Source organism: Balaenoptera acutorostrata, chromosome 18 (assembly GCF_949987535.1).
Source record: "Balaenoptera acutorostrata chromosome 18, mBalAcu1.1, whole genome shotgun sequence".
In the NCBI taxonomy this organism is placed as follows: domain Eukaryota; kingdom Metazoa; phylum Chordata; class Mammalia; order Artiodactyla; family Balaenopteridae; genus Balaenoptera; species Balaenoptera acutorostrata.
Genome location: NC_080081.1, coordinates 1,870,424 through 1,894,420, shown reverse-complemented (window position 1 = coordinate 1,894,420; position 23,997 = coordinate 1,870,424). Strand labels below are relative to the sequence as shown.

General features: G+C 51.6%; 1 protein-coding gene and 1 pseudogene across 8 annotated transcripts in view; one reads left to right on the top strand and one right to left on the bottom strand.

Moving 5' to 3' along the window:
* The window catches only part of ARHGEF7 (Rho guanine nucleotide exchange factor 7), a 126,242-nt gene that overhangs the window by 87,749 nt on the left and 14,496 nt on the right, over positions 1–23,997 (top strand). For all 8 annotated transcript variants that reach the window (XM_057532530.1, XM_057532532.1, XM_057532527.1 and 5 more), the window contains 12 exons: positions 251–345; positions 571–666; positions 3,406–3,528; positions 11,069–11,207; positions 12,000–12,059; positions 12,763–12,909; positions 13,655–13,741; positions 16,100–16,178; positions 16,345–16,484; positions 18,973–19,197; positions 21,255–21,348; positions 23,672–23,761. In XM_057532530.1, coding sequence (XP_057388513.1) covers positions 251–345; positions 571–666; positions 3,406–3,528; positions 11,069–11,207; positions 12,000–12,059; positions 12,763–12,909; positions 13,655–13,741; positions 16,100–16,178; positions 16,345–16,484; positions 18,973–19,197; positions 21,255–21,348; positions 23,672–23,761 — 1,375 coding nt within the window. The remainder of the gene's footprint in view (positions 1–250; positions 346–570; positions 667–3,405; positions 3,529–11,068; positions 11,208–11,999; positions 12,060–12,762; positions 12,910–13,654; positions 13,742–16,099; positions 16,179–16,344; positions 16,485–18,972; positions 19,198–21,254; positions 21,349–23,671; positions 23,762–23,997) is intronic.
* LOC103008247 (peptidyl-prolyl cis-trans isomerase A-like) lies at positions 5,985–6,572 on the bottom strand (annotated as a pseudogene).

Sequence of the window (23,997 nt, the reverse complement as noted above, 5' to 3'; positions counted from 1 at the left end):
TGATGAATTCATTCTGGCCTCATTCTAGGTATACCTGTGTCAAACGTGCTTGGCGGTGGGATGAAGTCAGTTGTGTAGCCTTGGTAACAGTTCATGACATGGATTTAGTAGTTAATCACAGGGAGTGACTGATGATATCAAACAAATTAGTATTACATAGAAGCAACAGTGTGAATTGAACAATGGTGATGAACTTGCCAAAGCTTATACATCTTAATGTCAAATAATACTTATTTATCATTTATCGTAGGTGCTACAGAATATTTTGGAAACAGAAAATGAATATTCTAAAGAACTTCAGACTGTGCTTTCAACCTATCTACGGCCACTGCAGACCACTGAGAAGTAAGTTAGATGATAATTGTGTCAAGTGTGGAAGAGTCGTCACCTTGGCCGTTCCTTCGTATTTTCAGAGAATAGAGGCTGAGCTACTGGAACAGAATTAGCAGCAGTTTCCCATAGACATGAGCAATTTGTTTATTAGACTTTTAATAGGGTGCTGGGCTGGGAGAGGAGAGGAATGTAAGTAAAACTGCTCACTTATTTCTCCTGTTGTTTTCTCGGCTCTAGGTTAAGTTCAGCAAACACTTCATATTTAATGGGAAATCTAGAAGAAATATGTTCTTTCCAGCAAATGCTTGTACAGTCTTTAGAAGAATGTACCAAGTAAGTAAGATGCTAAAAATTGCAAAATTCAGATTGATTGATATAAATGGTACTTAAAGGATCAGGTTTAGCATAATTTTAGAATTCACATTTCTAAAGGTGGAAACTAGGTTATTTATTTATTTATTTATTTAGATGTGGACCATTTTTAATGTCTTTACTGAATTTGTTACAATATTGCTTCTGTTTTATGTTTTGGTTGTTTTTTTTTTTTGGCCGCGAGGCATGTGGGATCTTAGCTCCCTGACCAGGGATCGAACCTGCACCCCCTGCATTGGAAGGCAAAGTCTTAACCACTGACTGCGCCAGGGAAGTCCCTGGAAACTAGGTTATTTTGAATCTTTGGGGTGTATCAACTTTTATAGTAAAAGCTGTGTTTTAAGACTGTTTTCAGAGGAGGGATCTACTGACTATGCAGAAAAAGAAGAAAGGCTTCTCTGAGTGGTGATTCTTTGGCTTGGGGCAGCGGGGTCGGGGAAGCGGGTGTAGAACCCCTGAAGAGGGAGAGAGCACGGCGTGTAGCAGGGCCTGGGGTGCCCACGGCTTCGTGCCTCACGTGCCACCGTGTGGGCGGCCACGTTGCTCCCATGCCCTCCCTGGGGGCCACCGTCCCAGCACCTTCATGTGTCCAGCAGCCCGGAAGCCCCGGCGCCCCGGCATTTGGGGGTTTTTACGGCGGTCTCGTTACAGAGCCGAGATTGATTAAATACATCGTCGGCCGCTGGCGATCCTCCCAGTCTCAGGCCCCTCTCCCCTCCGTGGAGGTCTGGGGTGGGCTGAAGTCCCCACCCTCCAATCACGTGGTGGGTTCCCCCGGCAGGCCCCCCCCATCCTGAAGCCGTCTGGGGGATCAGCCCAAGCCCCGGTGTGGTTAAAGGGGCGCGGTATGGGTAACAGAAGACGCTCCTGTCACTCAGGAAATGACAGGGGTTTTAGGAGTTCTGTGCCAGGAATGGGAGCCAAGCCCAAATGTGGGGTTAGGGTTCTAGAGGGGGAGAGCGCCGCGAGGGCGGAGTGGGCTGCAGCTGAAGCCCGAGGCGGGAGGGGAGCCTCAGGGCAGGGCTGAGCCGCCCTGCCCTCCGGCACCTTGTAGGGTGACTTCCAACGAGTAGCTAGAAACCCTTCCTGTTTGTAAAATTGACTTCTCTTTTGTAAAAGTTACTTTAGACGGAATGTCGCCACGGTTGGGTTTTCTAGGATCAAGCGTGTTCCCCGAGGTCCCCGCAGCTTGTGCCAGCCGCCCTTGTCAGGGGGTGGTCCAGCCTGTCTCATCACTTACTTGTGTGCTCATGCATTTGTTCGTTCATGCGTTTGCTGGTTCTCCTGTTCTGCCTCCCTCACGGATCACCCCCCGCCCAGAGCTCTTGTAGCTGGTATCCTCTTTCCAAGCGTTCTTCTTGCCTGAAAGGAGTTCTCTTTCTTGTGGTAGCGTCTGCCCTGCCCTTGTGCTGACACTGCCCAGGCTCAGGCCGGCCTCGTCCTCCCTGCGTCCTGCACGGACTCCTGACCAGGCCTCGACCTCCAGGTGGCCCGCTGCGTGTCCACTTCTCCCCCAGCCTCTGGTCCGAGCTCTGCTCAGGAGCTTTGGGTGGCGCCCGGTTACTCACGTGTTGCTTCACAGCTGTGTTTTACGGACTGGCCTTCGAGGTGCTTGTGCAGGCCGCCTCGTGCGGGGAGAGCTAAGTTAGGAGATGAGTTTCCGAGTGGTGGCAGTCTGACAGGGTCCCTCCCCGATGGGCTCCCGCCCGTCTCTCCCGCTCCTTCCCCGCCTTGTGCCGCAGCTCAGAAAGCAGGCCTCTGTCACTGCCCGCCACCCCCGGGGCGGGGAGCAGGGTGCTGAGAGGTGACTCCCCGCCCGGCCCTCCCTGCTGTCCCCTCCGTTCGGATCCGCTTCCTCCTGCTGCCCCTCTTACTGAAATCCCGCTGGCTCCTTCAGCCCAGTGGACACGGTCAGTCCTGCAGATACACGGAACTGTGACTAATCCCTGAAGGCTATTAGAAACCCACTTAGGGCTAAGTTCACACTGGAGAAGAGTCTGCTAAAAGTGCAGATGCTAGCTTACTTTGGCTTCAGAGCTGAATCAATGAACTGAGCAGTGAAACTCGCAATAAGAAGCACACACCCGGTCAGGGTTAGGCCGCTGCGTTATGGAAGTGCTGTTGACAGCTGACCCGTCCTCCCCCAGGATTAAGGCGCCTTTCCTGCTCTGGACGAGTCTTTTCCCCACGTCAGTGATGATGATGATGATGATGATGATGATGATGGTGATTGCCTGTAGGTTTCGTTGGCATGCTTGTCTCTCTGCCTACCACCGATTCTCTCCAGCCTTTGCCCAAAGGGAAAGAGGGCTGTTGTGTTTTCTCATCTGCCTGTCTTGATGCTCCTTCAGTAGAAAACCTTACCGACCAAGTAACCACATGTTATATTTCTCCTTATTTTACACGCAATTTAAGGCTTCATGACATTATTTTTCTCACTGCCCAAGGAATCCTGGACTTGCGCACAGGTCCTGGCGCCTGGACGCTGGAGAAAAGGATGGGCTTGGTTGGCTGCTTTATGGCAGAGCGGCTTCCGAGGCAGGTCCCTCCCCCCGCTGGCTCGTGGTCGGAGCACATACAGTCTGGGACTTGTGTGTGTCGTTTCTGTGGGGTGGTGCACAGGCCCTCCTCCCGCATGGTTCCCACGTTCACTACTGTCTGTGGCACTCAGGATGGTTCCCTTGTGCTTCTCCTCTCCAGGATGCCTGAAGCTCAGCAGAGAGTCGGAGGCTGCTTTTTAAACCTGATGCCGCAGATGAAGACCTTGTACCTTGCGTATTGTGCCAACCACCCGTCTGCAGTGAGCGTCCTCACGGAGCACAGGTGCGTCTCCGGGACTTGCCTCCCCGAGCGGGGAGGGGCGTCATGGGGTCCCCCCTGGAGCAGCTTGTTTCTGTCAGATATTACGTGCAATGCGGTGTGAACATTCACGCGTTTATTCAAAGATGATAATTTTAATTACCCTCGAAATTAGTGCCTGAGAAGTACTGGTTGGAAGTCTTTGAAATCCTGCTTAGCGCTTTTATAATAGAAAAGGATGTGTTTTGAAGTCTCCCCTTCAGCTCGGACCCTTTGGACAGTGGGTTGAAGGAGCTGGTAAGTGTTCTGGAATGTGGCTGCAGGCTGAGTCCGGGCTGCTGGAATCGCGTTTCTCAGCGCGTAAACACCAGACCACGTGAGACAGAAGTACATTTGCTGTAGGACTAAATGTCCATTTATAGTGAGGCCTGGATTTCTTAGGAAAACATTAAGTTGGAGACGGTTAGCTTTAGCTTTTCACCCCGAAGCAGCGGTGAAACAAGTGAAACAACAGACAGATTGATTTCCTGCTTGTTTGGTAAGACAAGGCCGTGCCTGTGTCCTGGAGGAGGGCCGGACACCCTGGGCAGCGGCAAGGACCACGGGCTCGGCCTGCAGACGGAGTGGGCGATGAGGCTCTGTTTCTGCTCCCAGAAGGGCACACGTTTGTATTAATAAGTGTTCTAGAAAGTATTTATGGTTTCTTCTGGAAACAGCAGTTCAGCCATAAATAGCAGTTCAATCATTGTTTAAACCATAAATGAAGAAATTGTGTTAGTCGCATCAAGGTAAACGCCGCTGTGCTTGTGATTTAAATATTTAGCGTCAACTTACTCCTAAGTGTTTCGGTTTAAAGCTTAGAAACTGTGCTGGGAAGCAGGCATTGCTGAGATTGAGCTCAGGTTCCAGCGTAGCACCCCTGTGAGGGTGCCTGGGTTGTGTGGGCCTGGTGGCAGGGCCTCTGCGTCCATCAGACCTGGTTTGAGCCCTGACTGCCTCTCTGAAGCAGATGGGTCCCAGGAGGTCACCCCTCTTCTCTGAGAGCGCTGGCCATAGGGTACAGTAGGCGTGAAGCAGAACATGTAAACTGTCAGGACTGAGTGAGCACGATGAAGCCTCAATAAGTGCGAATTGCTTTATTTTCTTATCTAGACTCTGGGTGTTTACTGCTTCTCTGTGCGCTTAGATACTGAACCTCCATTTGTAGTAAAGCATTTCCAGTCCTGCAGCGAAGCAAGCAGTCTTTGACACGGTGATGGAAAGAAGAGAGATTAGGATACACAGTGACCACAGAAATGAAAAACTCGTCGGGTCTTCTTCTTCCTCACGCTTCTGGGAGTGTGGGCAGTGTTAGCATGTCCTTCCTAGTTAAACCGTGACGCATGGATGCAGTTACACGCTCCGGCATCCACTCCTGGGAATGACAAGTTAAATGGAATTTCCACACCGGTGAAATGCGGAGATTACATTGGTGTCTCTGAAAATTCCTCAGGAATTACTGACACAGCCACGGGGGAGATAAACTGCAAATAGAATGTTAGGGTAAAATTGCACACCTTTTAAATTTTGCTTGCTCCTTCCCCCTTTTTGGTCAGGGGTTGATCCCCTAGGGATGGGTTGAAAGTATGAAAAGAGGGTGGACGTGAGGCTCTGTGCCGAAGGCGACATTTAAAGCCGTTCAGACTGTTGAAGTTTCCTAACATGTTTAGACGTTCAAGGGGAATGCTCGCAAGCGTGTGCTCTTTCCCTCTCTTCTGTACTATCACTTTAATGACTGCTTGTGTCGTAGCTGAAACCTCAGTGGAGCTTTTTCCCAGAATAGCAGGGAGAGAGTACAGATGCGGTTCTGAGTGGGGACCTCTGCCCTCCTCCACGTGGCGAGTCCCGGAGCGGGAGGCGGGGGGACTGAGGTCAGGCTCGGGGACTGAGCCCGGAGACAGCGGGAGAGCGTGGCGGCCGCAGGATGCGCGGCCTATGTGCCCTCCTGAGGCCCCGGGGCAGCGACGGCGCCCGCTCCGCCTGCAGCTCAGAGCCCACTTCTGAGGCGTAAGTCGGGGGATTGAGAGGAGGCTCGCGGAGGGCTGGTGGCCTCTGTTGGCCTTCACATTCCATTCTGGGACCTTAGCTTGTAGCCTCTTTCCCGCTTCCCCACGTTTGTCTTAAAGCCGCCACACTTAGGGGTAGATTAATCTGTTTTTTTGCTTAAATATACTTTTTTCTTTTTTAATTTAATTTAATTTTTTTTATACAGCAGGTTCTTATTATCTATTTTATACATGTTAGTATATATATGTCAATATACTTCTTCAGCATTGATTTAAACATAGTGTTTTGCAGTTTTAAAGTCTTATTTGCAGTCTTACGATCCTTTACATTGTGTTAGTTTGAATTCTGAGTATGAATCTTGAAAATGTATATACAGAACCATCAGTTCTACTCTGTGACATAAATCACAGCAAGATCCTTTTTTTTTTTTTTTTTTAAGATAAAACACAAGTCAGATTTATTATTAGATTTGTCCACAGTCAGCAGTGGTGATCTTCTTGCTGGTCTTGCCATTCCTGGACCCAAAGTGCTCCATGGTTTCCACAATATTCATGCCCTCTTTCACCTTGCCAAAGACCACATGCTTGCCATCCAACCACTCAGTCTTGGCAGTGCAGATGAAAAACTGGGAACCGTGTGTGTTGGGGCCAGCATTTGCCATGGACAAGATGCCAGGACCCGTATGCTTCAGGAGGAAATTCTCATCATCAAATTTCTCCCCATAGATGGACTTGCCACCAGTGTCATGGTGTGTGAAGTCACCATCCTAGCACATAAATCCTGGAATTATTCTGTGAAAGCAGGAACCTTTATAACCAAAGCCCTTCTCCCCAATGCTCAGAGCACAAAAGTTTTCTTATGTCTTTGGAACTTTGTCTGCAAACAGCTCCAGTCTGTTAACGTAGCTTTATGGGTTGGATGAGCAGTCACTTCTTGGTTTCCAGGTCCCTTACCTCGAAGGAGACGCGGCCCAAGGGCTCGCCGTTGACGGCGATGTCAGAGAACACGGTAGGGTTGACCATGGTTGGGCAGCGCGGGAGCTTCCGGGGTGGTGGCGTCTGCAAAGCCAGCAAGATCCTTTTTGACCCACCTCCTAGAGTAAGGGAAATAAAAACAAAAATAAACAAATGGGACCTAATGAAACTTAAAAGCTTTTGCACAGCAAAGGAAACCATAAACAAGACGAAAAGACAACCCTCAGGATGGGAGGAAATATTTACAAATGAAACAACTGACAAGATTAATCTCCAAAATATACAAACAGCTCATGGAGCTCAATATCAAAAAAACAAACAATCCAATTGAAAAATGGGCAGAAGACCTAAAGAGACATTTCACCAAAGAAGACATACAGATGGCCAAGAGGCACATGAAAAGATGCTCAACATCACTAATTATTAGAGAAATGCAAATCAAAACTACAATGAGGTATCACCTCACACTGGTCAGAATGGCCATCATCAAAAAATCTAGAAACAATAAATACTGGAGAGGGTGTGGAGAAAAGGGAACCCTCTTGCACTGTTGGTGGGAATGTAAATTGATAAGAGCCACTATGGAGAACAGTATGGAGGTTCCTTAAAAAACTAAAAATAGAATTACCATATGACCCAGCAATCCCACTACTGGGCATATACCCTGAGAAAACCATAATTCAAAAGTGTCATGTACCACAACGTTCACTGCAGCACTATTTACAATAGCCAGGACATGGAAGCAACCTAAGTGTCCATCAGCAGATGAATGGATAAAGAAGATGTGGCACATATATACAGTGGAATATTACTCAGCCATAAAAAGAAATGAAATTGAGTTATTTGTAGTGAGGTGGATGGACCTAGAGTCTGCCCTACAGAGTGAAGTAAGTCAGAAAGAGAAAAACAAATACCACATGCTAACACATATATGTGGAATCTAAAAAAAAAAATGGTTCTGATGAACCTAGGGGCAGGACAGGAATAAAGATGCAGATGTAGAGAATGGACTTGAGGACATGGGGAGGGGGAAGGGTAAGCTAGGGCGAAGTGAGAGAGTGGCATGGACATATATACACTACCAAATGTAAAATAGATAGCTAGTGGGAAGCAGCCGCATAGCACAGGGAGATCAGCTCAGTTCTTTGTGACCACCTAGAGGGGTGGGATATGGAGGGTGGGAGGGAGGCTCAAGAGGGAGGGGATATGGGGATATATGTATATGTATAGCTGATTCACTTTGTTACACAGCAGAAACTCGCACACCATTGTAAAGCAATTATACTCCAATAAAGATGTTTAAAAAAAAAAATAGTTCAGCTGCCCTTGGATGGCAAAAAAAAGAAGCACCAGTTCTGTTGAATTATAACTGATGTGTACCTTTTGCTTTATCATATGATAGTAGCCTCATAGCTGCCTGTTCTGAGTGAATTACGGGTTGCGTTTTTTCCAGCACTTTAATTGTGGCTTTTTGCTGGGCTACTTGATGGCTCTCTGTGTGTTCTCCTGGTTGCTGTCTTGCAGCCCATGGTGTCATTTCAGTAAATATGGAGGAGGTGCGCTGTGTAACGATCGCCGGCATCAGTAGAAATTAAGCTGAAAGAGCCTTTGTTTTGTCAGAAAAGCTGTAACCAGCCGTTTTGTCTTGTTTTATTGTAGTACTAAATTTTTTTTTAAAACTAAGAAAATATTACATTGATCTATAAAGATTTATAAAAAGTTCTGTTTCCTTAACTGTGCACGTGTCTGGCATTGCAAGGCTGTCATGTGAATATTAAAAGAAGTTACTTTTGCTTTTGCAAAAATTCCACATAAATTTTTAGTTGTAGGGAATTTTGGGGGCTGGGTGGGTGATGAGGATAATTTGCTTAGTTTTATTCATTATTGTCTGCCATAACTATGGTTATGAAACTGCACGTATAATACTGAAATATCAAAAATGGCCTGAAGAGGCTTTTTGACGATTTTTCTTGTAGTAGAAAAGGCCCCAATTGGATTCTATTTAAAGGAGTCGAAATGTACTGTTGGTACCATTAAGCTTCATTTTTAAGGGACTGTGCTTGATCGTTTGTTCAACACTCAGAGAAATGCTGGTAAAATATAAATTTCTCCTCCATAAAGCCATCACTTCTCTCTGCTCACACGTTAGGGATGGGTGGGCTGATCTGAAGAGGCGAACGTTTCCGAGTGAAAACGTGTGAGGGCTAGGGCGGGCGCGGCGGGCGCAAGACGTGGAGCAGCCGAGTGTGGGTAGGGGGGTCCCGCCTGGGCTTGGCCGCTGTTGGCAGTGGCTCCCGTCTGCAGACGTGCACGATGACCCCTGTCTCAGGCCCGGGGTGGCATGGGTGGGAGTGGTGCACAGTGCGTGTCCGGTGCCGTCGCCCCTCCTCTGTCCCTCTCCCTGACGCGCGCTCCTGTCTGTGCATCTCCTCTGCCCGAGCTTGGGGAGGTGGGCCAGGAGGCAGCCCTGTGGGTCAGGCTTGGAAGAGCCCTGCAAGGAGGGGAAGGCAAGGTGATGGCAGAGCGTGGAACCGTGCACGGCGGTGCCAGCGCCAGGCTCACCCACAGCAGGGTCCCGGAGCATCGCCTGCCTGGCTTTGGAAGCCTAGCCCTGTGGTTTTCCAGGAAAGCCGTTCTTCGGAAGCACAGAGTTCTGTGCACAGAGGTGTTGGGTCATGTTGCCTGTGAAAGCGCGTGTGCACATAGAGCCCTAGAAGTAGTTGGGCCGCTTCTGTGCTAAATATTTTAAATTGCACCACCGTGGCAGGCTGTCTCGCAGGAAGGAAGTCATTATGAAGCCTTCTTTCTGATGGAAATGGGAAAAATGTGTATTGTATATGCTGAGTTGTTATAACGAGGACTTTGTGAAAATTTTCCCATTTTATAAGTTGCTTTGATTTTGATAATAGCTCCTAAATGTGTATGTATATTTATTTAAAAGGTTGATTTTTGAAAAAAACTTTGTATAGGTAGGTAGGTAGAGGGCAGGTGCTGTTAACTCTGCTGTCACTGTTCTTACGCAGCCCAGGACAGCGCTCCGACTTCAGGCCACCCACGTTGTCACAAGCCCCAGCGTAGATAGGAGCTGTCTTCGAGAGAGGTCTTACTGCTTAAGAGACATAAGGCTGATTTCCCAGTGATTGATTAATTTGTTTTCAGCCTGATATTTGAAAGCTTTTATTTCTGAGTTGGTTTAGTCGAGTCAGATACCTTCCCCTTTGGATGTGTCAGCAGAATCGATGTGCAGGGTTGAGAGTAAGAGGTGGGCAGCGCCGGCACCAGCTCTGCTGTCACACCTCCCACAGAAAGTCACTCTAGGTTGTACCGTAGGAGACTCTCGTATTCACCACTTTTGAACTAGCAGTTTTAGACAGTTTAGCCTGAATACCGTGCGTTGTTCGCCAGGAGCCCTCAGTGGGGCTTCTGCTCCTAGGAAGCATGGGCGGGCGGCCACGCACAGCTGGGGGTGGAGGTGAGGCGCGAGGCAGGTTCAGCTGACCCGCACCCGGGGGGGATGGGCTCGGTGATTCTTCAGGACCCCGAGGTTGTCCCGCCCTCCCAGTGGCCGGGTGCCGCCTCTTCTCACAGCCTGCAGTCCAGGTGTCCTCCGTCCCCGGTGTCTGGAGGGACACGTCTCGGCAGCAGTGAGGGGCACAGACTGGCTTCCTCCCACGGACCCTTTGTAAACGTCACCTGTCCCTCAGTGCAGAGACAGAAGCGCAGAGTTTCAGTCACAGACGTGAGCCACAAATGTGTGGGTGACAGAGCTTGACCCACAGCTGCGCCCCTGACCTTCCTGGGGTCTTCCTGAGCTGGAGCCCCCAGGGCGGCACAGGGCGCGATGCGGGGCAGCTCAGGAGGGCGTTGCCACTGGAGCGTTAGGTGGAAAGTGGTGAGGGTGAGGGTGACAGAGGAGGAGGATGATATTAAAGACGTGCTTTTAAAGCTAATTTAGTTTGAGTATATACTCGGTGGCCTCACCTACAAATGCGGAAAACTTTCTTCACACACGTTGGGAGGGTTAAATGAAGTGATGATGCGAAAATGCTTTGGAAAGTTTAAAGCCTGAGTACGTGTGAGTTACTTTATCGTGCTGCATCGTGCAGCCGCCTTCAGGGACTAAAGCACCTGGAGGGTCAGCGCCACGATTCAGTTCGTTGTAGTCGGGACGCATCTCCTTACACGTTTTACCGTCTTGAAGTTCCAGGTAACTGGGCCCTGTTCTTGCTCTCAGAAGGCCACTCACATTCATACTCTTCCACAGGAAATTGACTCGCTGAGGTGGCCTTTCGTGATGGGGTTGCTGGGGAACCACAGGTGCTCTGTGTCATGCACACGTGGTTTTGCTCAGGCTGAGGGCGAGAACGTGAACCGTGTGGGGATCTCCCCTCTGGTGTTGGGAGGTAACCGGCACGTGTTGGGCTGTGAACCGTCGGGGACACCGCGTGGTACTTCACAGTCCTGGTGGGGGGGGGCGGGCGCGCGGCCCTTCTGAGCTCTAACGGTGGCCTCTCCTCCCCTCCCCGCGTGCTGCGCGTGGTCAGTGAAGAGCTGGGCGAGTTCATGGAGATGAAGGGCGCCAGCAGCCCCGGCATTCTCGTGCTGACCACCGGCCTCAGCAAGCCGTTCATGCGCCTGGACAAGTACCCCGCGCTGCTCAAGGAGCTGGAGAGACACATGGAGGTACCGCCCGCCCGCCCCGCCCCGCCCCGCCCCGCCCACGCCTGCGCCCCGCCCACGCCTGCGCCCCGCCCACGCCTGCGCCCCGCCCACGCCTGCGCCCCGCCCGCCACGCCGGGGAGAGGGCTCCCGGGCCAGATCCTGCAGAGGGGTTTACGCAGCGGCCCGTAGCTCGGGATTTTCAGAATGGAGTTGTTAGCCGTGAGCTTGTTTCCCTTATCCCGGCTCTGTCGGAAAGCACCTGCTCCTTCAGCTCCTCTCCCACCCGCTGCTGCTGACTGGAGGTTTTCCAGTCGCTAGAAAACGTTCAGCGCGCTGAGGTGTCGTATCAGGAACGCGTACTTACAGTGTTGTTAAGTGCATAAGTTACAGAGTAATACTAGTAAAGGAATCAACTAATGATATGTATTTATCCTGCGTTCAGGTACCAGGCTGTGGGCCTGGCAGAAATTTGGGTTCAGGTGACTGGCTTGGTTAGGCCGTAGCGAACCATTTCCCGAAGGGCAGGCCATCCAGTCTGCTTCACAGCCGTTCCCCTCTGCCCTCTGGCGCCAGAGCAGCCGAGGCCTGTGAGGGATGGGCGGGGCCGCGTGCCGCCTCCCTCTCCAGGGCGGAGTCCACGGCACTCTGCCCCAGGATCCCCTCAGCGGCTAAGGAATGGCCCTTTAGTGCCGCGAAGAATAGGACGGGTTACAGGTTGAAAAGTGTAGGGAAGGTCCGAGCCAGTCTGCAGAGTGCCTTTCTAAGAAAAACTTTTCATGATGAAAGCTAATAGTGTGCTTCTTCTATTCAAAGGATTATCATCCAGATAGACAAGATATTCAAAAATCCATGACTGCCTTCAAAAACCTTTCAGTAAGTGATGAAGCATATCACGTTGTGGTTTTTTTTTCCCGTCAGACATTATTATGGCAAACAAATGCAGAAAATTACTTGTGAAGGATAATTTGGATTTACTCTGATGAAATAAAAATAAATACATAGTGGTTACGCCATGGCTGGTAAACTCTCATGCTTACTGGACTGTGGCCAGCAGGAAAATGAACTGAAAATTGTTTAAATTTTATAAAAGGCACCACGTGACGCTGTAGCTACTTACGGTGGCTCAGAGCACGTTGTTAACCTCGTCCCACAGTGTCTTTCGTGGCTGAGTGTGAAATGGAATGCTGCTGGGTCTTTTTTATCGGTTGTCATGCTGTCTTTCTGACTTGAGTTTCTGGAGTATGTGTCTTATTTACAGCACCAGTGGAACTTACTCTTTTTTCCCCTCTTCTCAGTCTTCTCTGTTGCATTCACTAGTAAAAGCAGAAAATATTTTTCTTGCCCAGTCCACGTTTTTTCTTCTAAAAGTGGCAGGAATGGCTATATTTTTCTAAAACAGTGTTTCTCATTCTAGAGCTGTCGCATGTTTTGTCTCTCTTGACTTGATTCCATACTTGTGAAGTAAGCAAATTGTTCACTAGGTGATCTGTCTTAAGAAGTAAGATACAAAGCAATAGGGCCAAAATCTAAGGTTCCAGGAGTCCTGTTTCTTCTGACGGTGTTCTGTGCTTCTCAGGCGCAGTGTCAAGAAGTACGGAAAAGGAAGGAGCTGGAGCTGCAGATCCTGACGGAGGCCATCCGGAGCTGGGAGGGAGATGACATTAAGACCCTGGGCAACGTCATTTACATGTCCCAGGTCCTGATTCAGTGCGCTGGGAGCGAGGTACCGCAGTGCGCAAGCGCCGTTCCCAACACTGCTTTCCAAGGGCCCCTGCACGTGGCCGGTTTGGGAGGCGTCTGCCTGGGACACGGCTTCCCAGCGTTCCTTCACTTTTGTGGGCAGTGTGTCGATGGCGGTGCGTGGAAGTGCTGCCTGCATTTCTCTTTGTGTCTCCTTTTAGATTCTTGGGAATCTTTGTCCTTCGCTTGTGGTCTTTGTGGGGCTTTTCTTACCTATTGAAGCAAATGAGTTTTAATACATAAACAGTGCTGTTAGGTCTTTCATGTAGATTGGGTAAAGTTTATGGGGTGGATGGAAACATTGAGTTGACGTGTTGGATTTTAGGTTAGTGCCAGGGTCTATCAATGGACTAAATCCATCTCCGCATTTTATCCCACCCTCCTTCAGCCTGAAGGGCCCACCTGGTCACCCACTGCCCCTAAAGGCTTACAGGTTCTTTTCCTCCATTTTCTCTCAACCACAGAAAGAAGATTTTACTAATTAAGAGTTAATGGCAGAGCTAAACTCCTTAATCAAATTTTATAAACAGATGTTACGTGGGCTACTTGTGAGTCTAAGAATTTATCATAATTTTGTTTCCATTTAATTTAGCTAATTAAATTTGGTAGAGAGAAATATCTAAACAGGAAGTATGGTATAATAGTTCATAAGGCCTAATATAAATATTCTCACAACGGTAAAATTTGTGTTTTTAAAACAATTATTTGAATTTGCTCTTTTACATTAGGAAAAGAATGAACGGTATCTTCTGCTCTTCCCAAATATTTTGCTAATGTTGTCTGCCAGTCCTAGGATGAGTGGTTTTATATACCAGGTAAAACACATTTTAAATTTATATTTAATTGTTTATTGTGGATCTGAGAATCATTTCCAGGCTTGTTTTGAGTTTTGTGTTCAATACTACATGCATCTGTTTGTGGGCTGCGTGTAGTGTTGTATGTATAGTGTTACATTCAAATACGTACACACAAGTCCTGTCTGTGTGTTTCGATGTGACTGTGCAAATTAGGATCCTTGTGTTAATCCAAAGCAAAAAAAGAAGGAAACTGAAATTTGTAGCGCTGCCCCCAAGGACACAGACTGCTGAGGTGCAGTGCCAGCCCGTCGCCACCAAGTCGTGTCCCGCTTCCTTCCTGGTGGCTGGTACACGGTGGGCACAGCAGCGGGCTAGCTGGAGGGGGACGCGCGGCCCAGGTGGTTCGGGGGCAGTGCACCACCACGACAGTCGTGGGCACACGTCGGGTGGTGTACGTGGTAGTGAATGATCATTCAGCCTTTTTATTGTTAATCATTTTTCTGATTTTCTTTGAGAGAATATGAGAGCTGATTTAAGAAGAACATGCAAGGGGAAATGTTTTCTTTTTTTGTATGCTGATTTCAAATGTAGTATTAAGTGCCTTATGCATTTTCTGTCTGTCTAGCAGGAGCTGCTAGCAAGGTTTACTGCTTTCTCTCTGTGTAGTTACAGAAGCTTCTGCCTTTCCCATCAATTTTTCAAGGCCTGGCTAGTCACCAGATGCTGTTTCAACAGAGATCGTCCTTTGTTTTCTCTGAGCTGCGTTTCTGCATACGTAGCACATTGTTTGTTTTGTCCCCGACGAGAGCTCTAGTGGGTCCTGAGTCCAGAGTGTCCATGGCTTGTTTGTACCTGCACAGAAAGCTTTGCCACCCAAAGAGGAGTGTCATCACACACTCCAAAAGGAGCACTTTAAAATTGAGAAAGCAGCTGTACACGCGCAAGCCTAGAAAAATAATGCCTCTTAGTTTGTAAGCCTGCCGCTGACTGATGTCTGGCTGAGGGAGCACCTACGCAGGTTCCCCCAAACTGGCGGCTCCCGCTTGAAATGACCTTGGTCCTTTTCCATCAGCCTTCTCCAGCTTCGTGCTTTACACCCAAGAGGCTGAGTCGGGGCCCTGCTTTGACCTGCAGGAGCTGAGGTTGCCGTCTGGGGCAGGCTTAGGCCCCTAGGATGGTGGCAGTGACATGCCACCAGCAGAGCACTATTCTCCCGCCCTGTGCACCGTTTCCTGGGGGGTTTCTCTCCAAGTGCTGTGGCCCACGGTCCACGTACTGTCAGTATTCATTTCTGGCTTTGAAGGATGTTAAAAAGCACTACATCCAGCAACAGTGAGCACGTGCTGTCCTCCGGGGTTGCTGCTGCGTTAAATGCGGCCCCGCAGCTTTGTTTCCTGTAGAGTTCTCAGAGCTCTTGGTCACCCCTGTGCCTTAGGACTCTTGGAAGGGCGTCTGCAGTGCCTGCCTCTGACCACGGCTGTGCCAGTGCTACCTGCCGTCCCACCTGCCGAGCCCTGGTGGCCCGTGGACTGGATGAGACCTGTCTCGGGAGGGGAGGGGTGGGGAGACCGCCTCGTGCCCTGTGGGGTGCTCGGTGTCACCCCGGCCTCCGCCCTGTAGATGTGAGGAGCCCTGTGGGCTGTGGCATCGTCGGCGCCCCCTGCAGGGCGGGACTCCCGCTGCCACCCCACTGAGGGTCCTGCTTCCCCGGGGGCGGCTTGGCCCCATTCCTCAGGGAGAGACTTTCCCTGAGGACCTGCTTGGCCACCGCGTTCCCCTTCCGGCCCGTTTCTGGCCTCTCTCCGTGGACGTTCCCGCTCCCCTCCCCGAGCCCTCTGCTGTCAGAGCGGATGGGTTGGCTGCTGCTTTCTGCATTCTGTGCAGCGCTCAGCACAGCTCTTGACTTCCTGTCTGGTGACGACCACGCACGACTACCGTACAGTTCCTCTTGCTCTGGCTTCCTTCAGACGTGGAACTTCCTCTGCATTTCTTTAAGGCAAATCTGTGCTTCCTTTGCATAAAGAACATCATTTAAAACAGCCACTGTAGACTCTAATTTTTTTATCATGATGTGTAATGTTTTTGTGTCCTGCTGTTTATGTTTAGAGTAACCCATCCGATGAAATTTATTTGTTTTCTGGTTCGCTGCCCTGTACCTTTTTGCTGACTCATTTCTTGATTATAGTATTAGGATTTCTTGTTTGAGATAGAGGTTCGTATTATACATGCATTTGGTACAAACAAAAGAGCATTTTTGCTTTACAGAGTCAGTTCCTCTGCCATTTCTAAAATCATTTAATATTTGCTTTATTAATGGTATCTTCATTACTAGAAAAGCACTAATTGTTCTTTTTTTGTGGGGGGGGTCTTTTTTAGGGAAAGCTGCCAACGACAGGAATGACAATCACAAAGCTTGAGGACAGTGAAAATCATAGAAATGCATTTGAAATATCAGGTGATAGGCACAGACTGTGTGGATGCCCTCAGTGTGCAGGCCCTTGCCGAGCCTTCCGGGGGCTGACGCGGCGGCGCTGTCGGCCCTCCTCGGGGGGCGCGTGTGCGCGTGTGCGCGCGTGTCGGCCCCGCCTGCTCCCCACTTCAGCTGCGTTCCTCTCCTCCAGGGAGCATGATTGAGCGGATCTTGGTGTCCTGCAGCGACCAGCAGGACCTCCACGAGTGGGTGGACCGTCTGCAGAAGCAGACGAAGGTCACCTCTGCCGGGAACCCCGCCGTCAAGCCTCACCCTGTGCCGTCTCACACCGTAAGGGCCCCCGCCCCTCTCCCGCCGCCAGACGCCGAGCTCAGCCTTGGGTTCGGTTGCCAGCAAGTGATCAAGGGCTTTAAGGCATAGTCAGCCTCTGGGTCAGGAAAGCACAACATGTGCGTTGTGTTTCTCTGCACGCACTTGCTCATTGCCAGTGGATGGTGAATCGCCACACACACACACACCCACACACACACATACGGTTCATGGCCCCTGGCTAGGAAGCTGTCTTGCTCAGAGTGGGTCATGTAACCTAAGTTGGTTTCAACCAAAAGTCTGAGAGCCACTGGTCCATAGAGGGCTTTTCTGAACATTTTAATTGTATTTATTATGTTTCATCAAAAAAACAAGCAATGAATACTTACAATGACGAAAAGGACCAGATTCATGTTGAAGGCATTAGAATGTAATTTTTGACTCATTGTTTTGATTGTAAGAAATCTGTATCTTCTACTTTTAGAAAAGCTCAATAGCTCTTTAAGTTTTTAGATACTTAAACATTTCAAAATATATCAGCACCAAAGTGTCAGTGTTTAGAACTTCTCTTTACTGGTGTTTCATGCTTAATGAAACACTGGTATTGAATCATCTGAACATTCATCATCTTTACCAGGTAATGTTGAAAAACCAGGCACCCTTCTTACAAGTGACTAGGGTCTCACAGCATTTCTGGCTGGTGGGTTCTTCTTGCCGTCCTTGCCAGACTGTGACGATCTTTACTGGGAGTTTTCTGCCACCGGTGGTCGCCATCCTTGGGGTTAAAGTTTTAGCTCAGGGACGGTGGCCGTGGCGCAGCGTGCTGGTCACAGGTGCAGTGTCTTAGGCCATTTCTCAACAGTTTGGGGGTTAAAACTGCTCGTTTGCTTCAGCTAATGTTTCATTTTGAATGGCTCCACCATTTATAACTTTTCCATACTTTTAAAAAATACTAAAGATACTTTTTCCATACTTTTAAAATATACTAAAGATGCTTAGCTTTCACGGGACTACATTTATCCCGAGGACATATGTGCGTCCATAAGGCAAGTGCCTTCTCACGCAGATTGTCTGTAATAGCCTGAGGCTAACCTTTATAAAGTCACATCAAGTAACACTGTGCTGTGTATCGGGACGCTGGCCGCTCTCGTTCCTTTCCTTGTCACATAGTGGCAAGGGAGTTACAGCCCCGCTGTCTGGAGGGCGCTGTGCCCCCCCCGCAGGCTTGTCAGGTGTTGTGTGCTCTTCTTACGGAGGCTGTGTTTGGGGGTGTCTGTGTTCTCCCTATGATTGCCGTGTCCAGCTTGAATGATACTCTAACTTTAACCTCTCTTGACTTTTACAAGCAAGGAGAAATAAAACCAAATGTTACTTACTGTGACATTGCTAGAAGGGATGTTTTGCGTAATTTTCTCCTTTTGTGAGTTATTTAGTTTGAAAAAATTATTTTATAGTGGTTGTATAACACGTCACAACACACACACACACACACACACACCCAGGACAGGTGTATGGTCACTGCAGAGAGTCCACTGCTTCTGTCCTTGGACACCCAGCCTCAGCTAGAGCCTGGGCTTCCCTTTAAGCCTGTTTTTCAGATATTGTTCAGTTCTTTTGAATGATGGTCTCACTTAGGTTTCCAGCTCACAGAACCACTCAGCTCTTTCTCCTGTTAAGCATACTGTATTGTTTTCGGCTAATTTGAGGTCATTAGCTAATGTTGAATGTTATTTATTTTATTCAACATTTTCTTATTTAATTGTCAGTGTGATGGAATACTTTTGGGTTTTCTAGGAATATAAACCCTATTAATAAGGTCCTTCTGAGAAATTAGATTTATATAACTTTGTTTTGATTAAAGCTGATTTTTCTGAGAAAATGTTTTATCCCAGGGATTGGCAAAATTTTTCTATAAAAAGACAATAAATATTTGGGAGGTTTTTAGGCAATATGATCTCTGTTATAATTATATTTTGCTTTTGTAATACAAAAGCAGCCACTGACAGGAATAGGCCTGACTGTGTCCCAGGAGCATCTCTTTTTTTTTTAAACAAAAACAGGGATCAGGCCCTAGTTTTGCCCACCCCTGAATCACCAGGCAGTGAGTAATACCGCTGGGGAGGTAATCATTCCCTCCCCATAATCACATTCTCAGTGCAGGGAATGCCCGTTCTGTCATACAGTTCTGGTATCTGTACTAAATGAAATACGTTTTTGCAAACGTGACACCATGGCAGTTAAAGGTGGTGGGTGGAATTTCCGGGTCTGGACCCCCAGCGCCTTGCTGCTTCCTGACCCCAGCTCAGCCGCGGCCTGGAGCAGCGCGCGGGACGGCGGCTCCCCGCTCAACCCGAGACGCCCAGAAACTGAGCACGTGGAGAGTCAGGAGCAATGCTCACAAGCTGGGGCGGTCCCAGTGGGAGCGCCTTGGTGGGCTGGGGGTGTTTGCTCCAGCTTCTCCTGACGCTGAACGGTGTCTCTGCTCTCTCCCGCCCTGTTCCCCGGGCAGCTCCCCTCCCACTCCATCACCCCGTCCAGCAAGCATGCGGACAGCAAGCCCGTGCCGCTGACGCCCGCCTACCACACGCTGCCTCACCCCTCCCACCACGGCACTCCGCACACCACCATCAACTGGGGGCCCCTGGAGCCTCCGAAGACCCCCAAGCCCTGGAGCCTGAGCTGCCTGCGACCCGCACCCCCTCTCCGGCCCTCAGCTGCTCTCTGCTACAAGGAGGTGAGCCCTGACTTGACGGCTGGGCGTGTTACTTCGGCCGTTCCCTGCTTCAGTCCGGTGAATTCAGAAGTGTGGACCATCCTGTGTTTCTGTCTGTGGCATAAAGCCGATAAGCTTCTTCAGAACCGTGAAGGGTTCGCCTCATTCTCTTGTTACCCCTGCCTGTGATCCCGGGAGCCCTGGGGAGGCCCTCAGGGTGCGGCCCTCTCTGTGCCCGTCACGGGGGAGCTGTTTCTCTGCTCACGTGGCCTCCGTTCCCTTTGCCCGGAGGCCACGGAGCCGGGGGGCTTCGCCTGGGCCTCCCGGCCTCGCGCTGGAAGAGCTTTGAACTTGGTTGTGACGGGTCTCCCTGTGTGCGTGCCGCTCTGCCACACCTGGTGACCCTCTTCAGGCTGGAGCTCTTGCCCGGGCACCCTGCGTCTGGTCACGTTCACGGGCAAGGGGGGGGGAAGGCAGCGCTCCTCGTGGCGTGGTCACAGCGGACCCGCTCTCCTCCACTCGGACAGTGTTTGCACGTGTCTGCTGTTCCCTCTCTGCCCTGATGAGAAGGGGAAGGGGCTCGAGAAGTAGGGTCCCGGAATATCTGCCCTTGAGGAAGCTGGTGACTGTGCGAAATGATGAGTGTGGGTGGAGTTCGGTTACCGTAGGCGTGGCTGTGAGTGTGGTGGGCGTGGCCTGGCTGTGAGCGTGGTGTGAGCCTTTGCGTGTCCACGAGGCTGCATTTGCAGAGGCCCTGGAGCAGACACCCCCTCCGTGCTTGCTGGCAACCCTAGGTGTTTTAAGATCTCTAGAAGAGTACAGCCTAAGTTATAGTTAATCCTTTATGTTTCTGTTAATGAAGTTTGGTTTCTGTGACGTGTACCTGGCGGGTGTCCCTGCGCCCAGCTCGGGGCGTTCTTCGCCCTGGCAGCTCCTGGAAGAGTGCTGATGTCCGTGTTGCAGGCGTGTGGGCAAGCCCTGGTGCCCTCACTGCTGGGGGGGGAGCGCGGGGCGGGGAGGGAGAGGAGGGCATGGGGGGGTGTGGCCGTGAGCAGTCCAGGGCGCTGAGCACGCAGACCGCCTGCTGGGAAGTGGGCACAGACGGAGGCCGGACGGAGCACCGCCGAGTGGGCGCTGTGCCCGGCTTCGCCTCCGTCCCCAGGACTCAGGGGGGCCACAGGGCACGCGCTGGGTGCACCTCTTCAGGGACGGATTTCTGCTGCGTTTTCAGAAGCCTTTACACTTTCATTTTCACGGGGAAGATTTTGAAGAGATACCTTTAAAACTCAGGCTCTGTTCTCTCTGCTTTTCAGTCTGATCCATCCCATAGCACGAGTCACGTTCCGAATCTTGGATTCTCATCGTAAGGTTCACCAGTGGTTTATATAATTTAAACGATGCAGAAGTTAGCCTTTTCTGACATGAAAATTCAGGATACGCTTGACAGTCAAAACCTTGCCCGCCGCGCTGGGCTTGGGCCTGCTCTGTCTTCCACCTTCCCCTTCGCGGGGGGTTTCGGGCGCTGTGTCCGGGGGGGGGGGGGGGGGGGGAGGGGTAGACCCTGAGGCGGTGAGCGTAGCTCTGGCTGGTGGGAACGCGCCGCAGCCGGCCAGCCGGGGCTCTGTCTCCTGCGCGCCTCTGCCCTCGAGCCCCTGGGCCGCTTTTAGTCCCTTTTCTTCTCCCTTGAGGCTTCAGATGCTTCCCTAAAGGAGTTGCATTTACAGTAGCCTTAGTTCCCCCTCTCTCGCTGGTTGGCCGCAGCAGGGGGGCCTGCCCCAGAATTAGCAGCGCGCAGCTCGCTGTGCGGGCCTTGGCCAGCTGGCCTTTCCGAGCCAGGCGTGGCTGTGGTCCCGGTGCCACTGGATCCAGGTGACACGAGGGTTCTTACCAGGGTCTGCGCCCTGTTGACTGTAGATGCTGCTCAGCAGCTGGCAGAGAGCGATCCGAGTCCGAGGGGAGCAGGGGGCCCGCGGCGCCGGAGCGCTCACTGCTTCACACCTTCCCGGCGGCCCTCCTCGCCGACCGGCGGAAGCTCCTGCCTTCGGGGTCTGTCAGCCTTTCCCCCCTTGCTTTCCTAGGATCTCAGCAAGAGTCCCAAGACCATGAAAAAGCTGCTCCCCAAGCGCAAGCCTGAGCGGAAGCCTTCGGACGAGGAGTTCGCGCTGAGGAAAAGTGAGTAGCTGCGAGGACGCGGGGCTCTCGGCGGGCTTGCCAGGGCCGCACGCAGAAGCCAGGGCCCAGCCGAGGGTCCCCTTTAAAGGACGTAGCTGGAGTGGGGCAGCGACAGGCCGCCTCAGCACCGACCCCGCGAGCAGGGAAGGTGCGGGTCCGCAGGACCCGCCCAGCCTCCCCTGGGTGGGCCTCCCCTGGGTGGGCCTCTGTGCAGGGCCCCTCTACCCGGGGTCACCCTGCCTGGGCGGCGGCTGCGGGTCTCCGCCGTGGGACCGAAAGTGTGCTCGGGGGAACCCCATGCTCAGTGAGGACTCCTGAGATGCCATAGGCGGCGTGGACGGCAGCTCCGGCTCCTCGGCCTCCCACGTGGATACGTGGCGAGAGCGACCCGGCGCTGGCCCGCTCGCTCTCCGCGTCCGGCCCGTCCCGGTGTGGCAGGCGGGAGGGGTTCTGCGGGCCGGTGGCTGGAGCCCCGCCTGGCGCTGCGGGAAGCCCTGCCTGGGGGGCGGGTGGGGGCTGTGCCTCCTGCCCTCTGTCCCGCGCAGCGGGGCCGCCTCTGCAGCTCCCCCCGCCCCGAGAACTGCCACGGGGCCCTGTGACTTCCTGGACCTTTGCTCCTTTTGCCCACACCCACTGGGGAGCCTTTGGGGATTCACTTCCAGAAGAAGGCTTTTAGACAGGAGCCGAGTAGCCGGCGTCACCCCGAGGGAGGCGGCTTGGTGCAGTGGCTGCAAGTGGGCCTCCCCCCCCCCCCACCTGTCCTTGGCGAGGGTCATGGTGACCCTGGGGAAGTGGGCGCAGGGATGGCCCGGAGGCTGCTCCCGGGTGAGCTCCCTCCGCCCGGGCCACCTGACGTCCCCTGCCGCAGCCCCGCTCGTCCTGCTGTCCTGCGGTCACTCGGTCACTTCCTCAGCTGGTGAGCGCACCTGCGGGACACCTGATGGAGCGGGGGAGGCCGAGCGCCCCCGTGCGGAGGGTCCGCCTGTGCAGAGGGTCCGGCCGGGGGCGGACGCCAGCCCCGCGTGCGCAGCTCTGAGCCAGGCCCGGCGGACCTTCACCCCAGCGCTCGCCGAGCGCCTTGTGCTGTGCGCGGGCGCTGCGCTTCACGTGCCGACCCGTGTCTGAAGACGGCCGTCTGGTTGCCTCAGCGGGACGGGCAGCGTCACTTGTGCGCCCCCCTCCCGCTGGCAGAGGGGAGCGGCCTGGCCCGCCTGTGGGCCTTAGCTCCCGGCGTGTGCTGGAGCGAGACTAGTTAAATGCTGTTCTTACGGAAACCTGTTAAACGACCCGTCCCAGCTAGTGGAATGTAAGTCAGTTTTTCAGTCGCTCCTCAGCTTCTGTGCTGACCCTGACTCTTAGGAGCGAGCATGCGGCCTGCCTGTGTGTGTCGATATCATAAGATGGTGTGGGGACTTTCTGATACTGCTACAGATAGTTCAGTCTTCCGTTCTTCCCACATTTCTTTGTTAGAGTAGCTGAGCCTTTAAAAATATATTCTAAGTAATATCTTAGAAGATGCAGAAAAATCTAGAAAACGGAAAGCAGAGTTGAACCACACGATGGTATGAACTACGCGGGGTGTGAGGGTCTGCGCCCAGTACCAGGACCTTTAGGTGCTCGTGCTCTGCGGGCTGCCTCCTCCGCGCACGTGGCCTCCGAGTGCAGAGGAAGCCGGGTCTGGAGCCCAGTTTCAGGGAGCGCTCTGGAGCGTCCTGGATTAACTCTCGAGTAGGAACTTGTGGGTCGGAGGAGGTGCTCGCTTTGAGGCCTTGGATAAGTGGGGTCAAACGGCCTCGCCAGGGGGTCATACCTGTCTTCGCTCCCCCTCCCAGATGAGGACGGAGGGAACTTTTCCTTTCCGATATCCGCATCCACACTGAGAATTCTCAGGCATCCTGATTTTTGTCAGGCTGACATGTGAAGACATGATATTTAGTTTTAATTTTCACTTCTTTTCTTGGTGAGAAGGAACATTTTTACTCTCTGACTGTTCTCTTGTGAATTGTTTGTTGCTGTTTCTTGCCTTTTTTCATTTTCAGGATGGGGGATGCTATCTTTCTTGTGGGTTAGTAAGACAACTTATATGTATATTTAGGATATTAGCCCTTTGCCAGATATGTTGCAGATAAAAAAATACTTAGAAAAAAATAAAAATCCTTCTGAATATAACTATCTTGTGAAGATCGGAGAACGTTTATCTGGCGAGAAAACAAAAGGAGGGACTGTTAGTTGTCACCATCGTTGGTTGAGTTGATGATCTGTGTTTGTCCGGTTAACTGTACGTGTTACTTCTGGGTTGTGACGGGCCGTGTGTCCCTTGCAGGCACGGCTGCGCTGGAGGAGGATGCCCAGATTCTGAAGGTCATCGAGGCTTACTGCACCAGCGCCAAGACGCGGCAGACGCTCAACTCGAGTAAGTGTCGTAGGAGCCCGCTGGGGCTCTGGTGGCTTGTTTTGCTTAAAATCACGACTTGAAGGACACAGCTGTGGGCCCTGGGCAGGCTCGTGGGCATGGTCCCCGGTGAGGGCGCTTCCGGGGCCTGGCCCGGCGTCCCTCAGTCAAGGGAAGGGGTCTGAGCTGTCAGTAAAGCAACTGGTTTCTAGAGAAGGTTCCGCTGGGAAACCTGGAAGTGTAGGGCACTGCCAGAG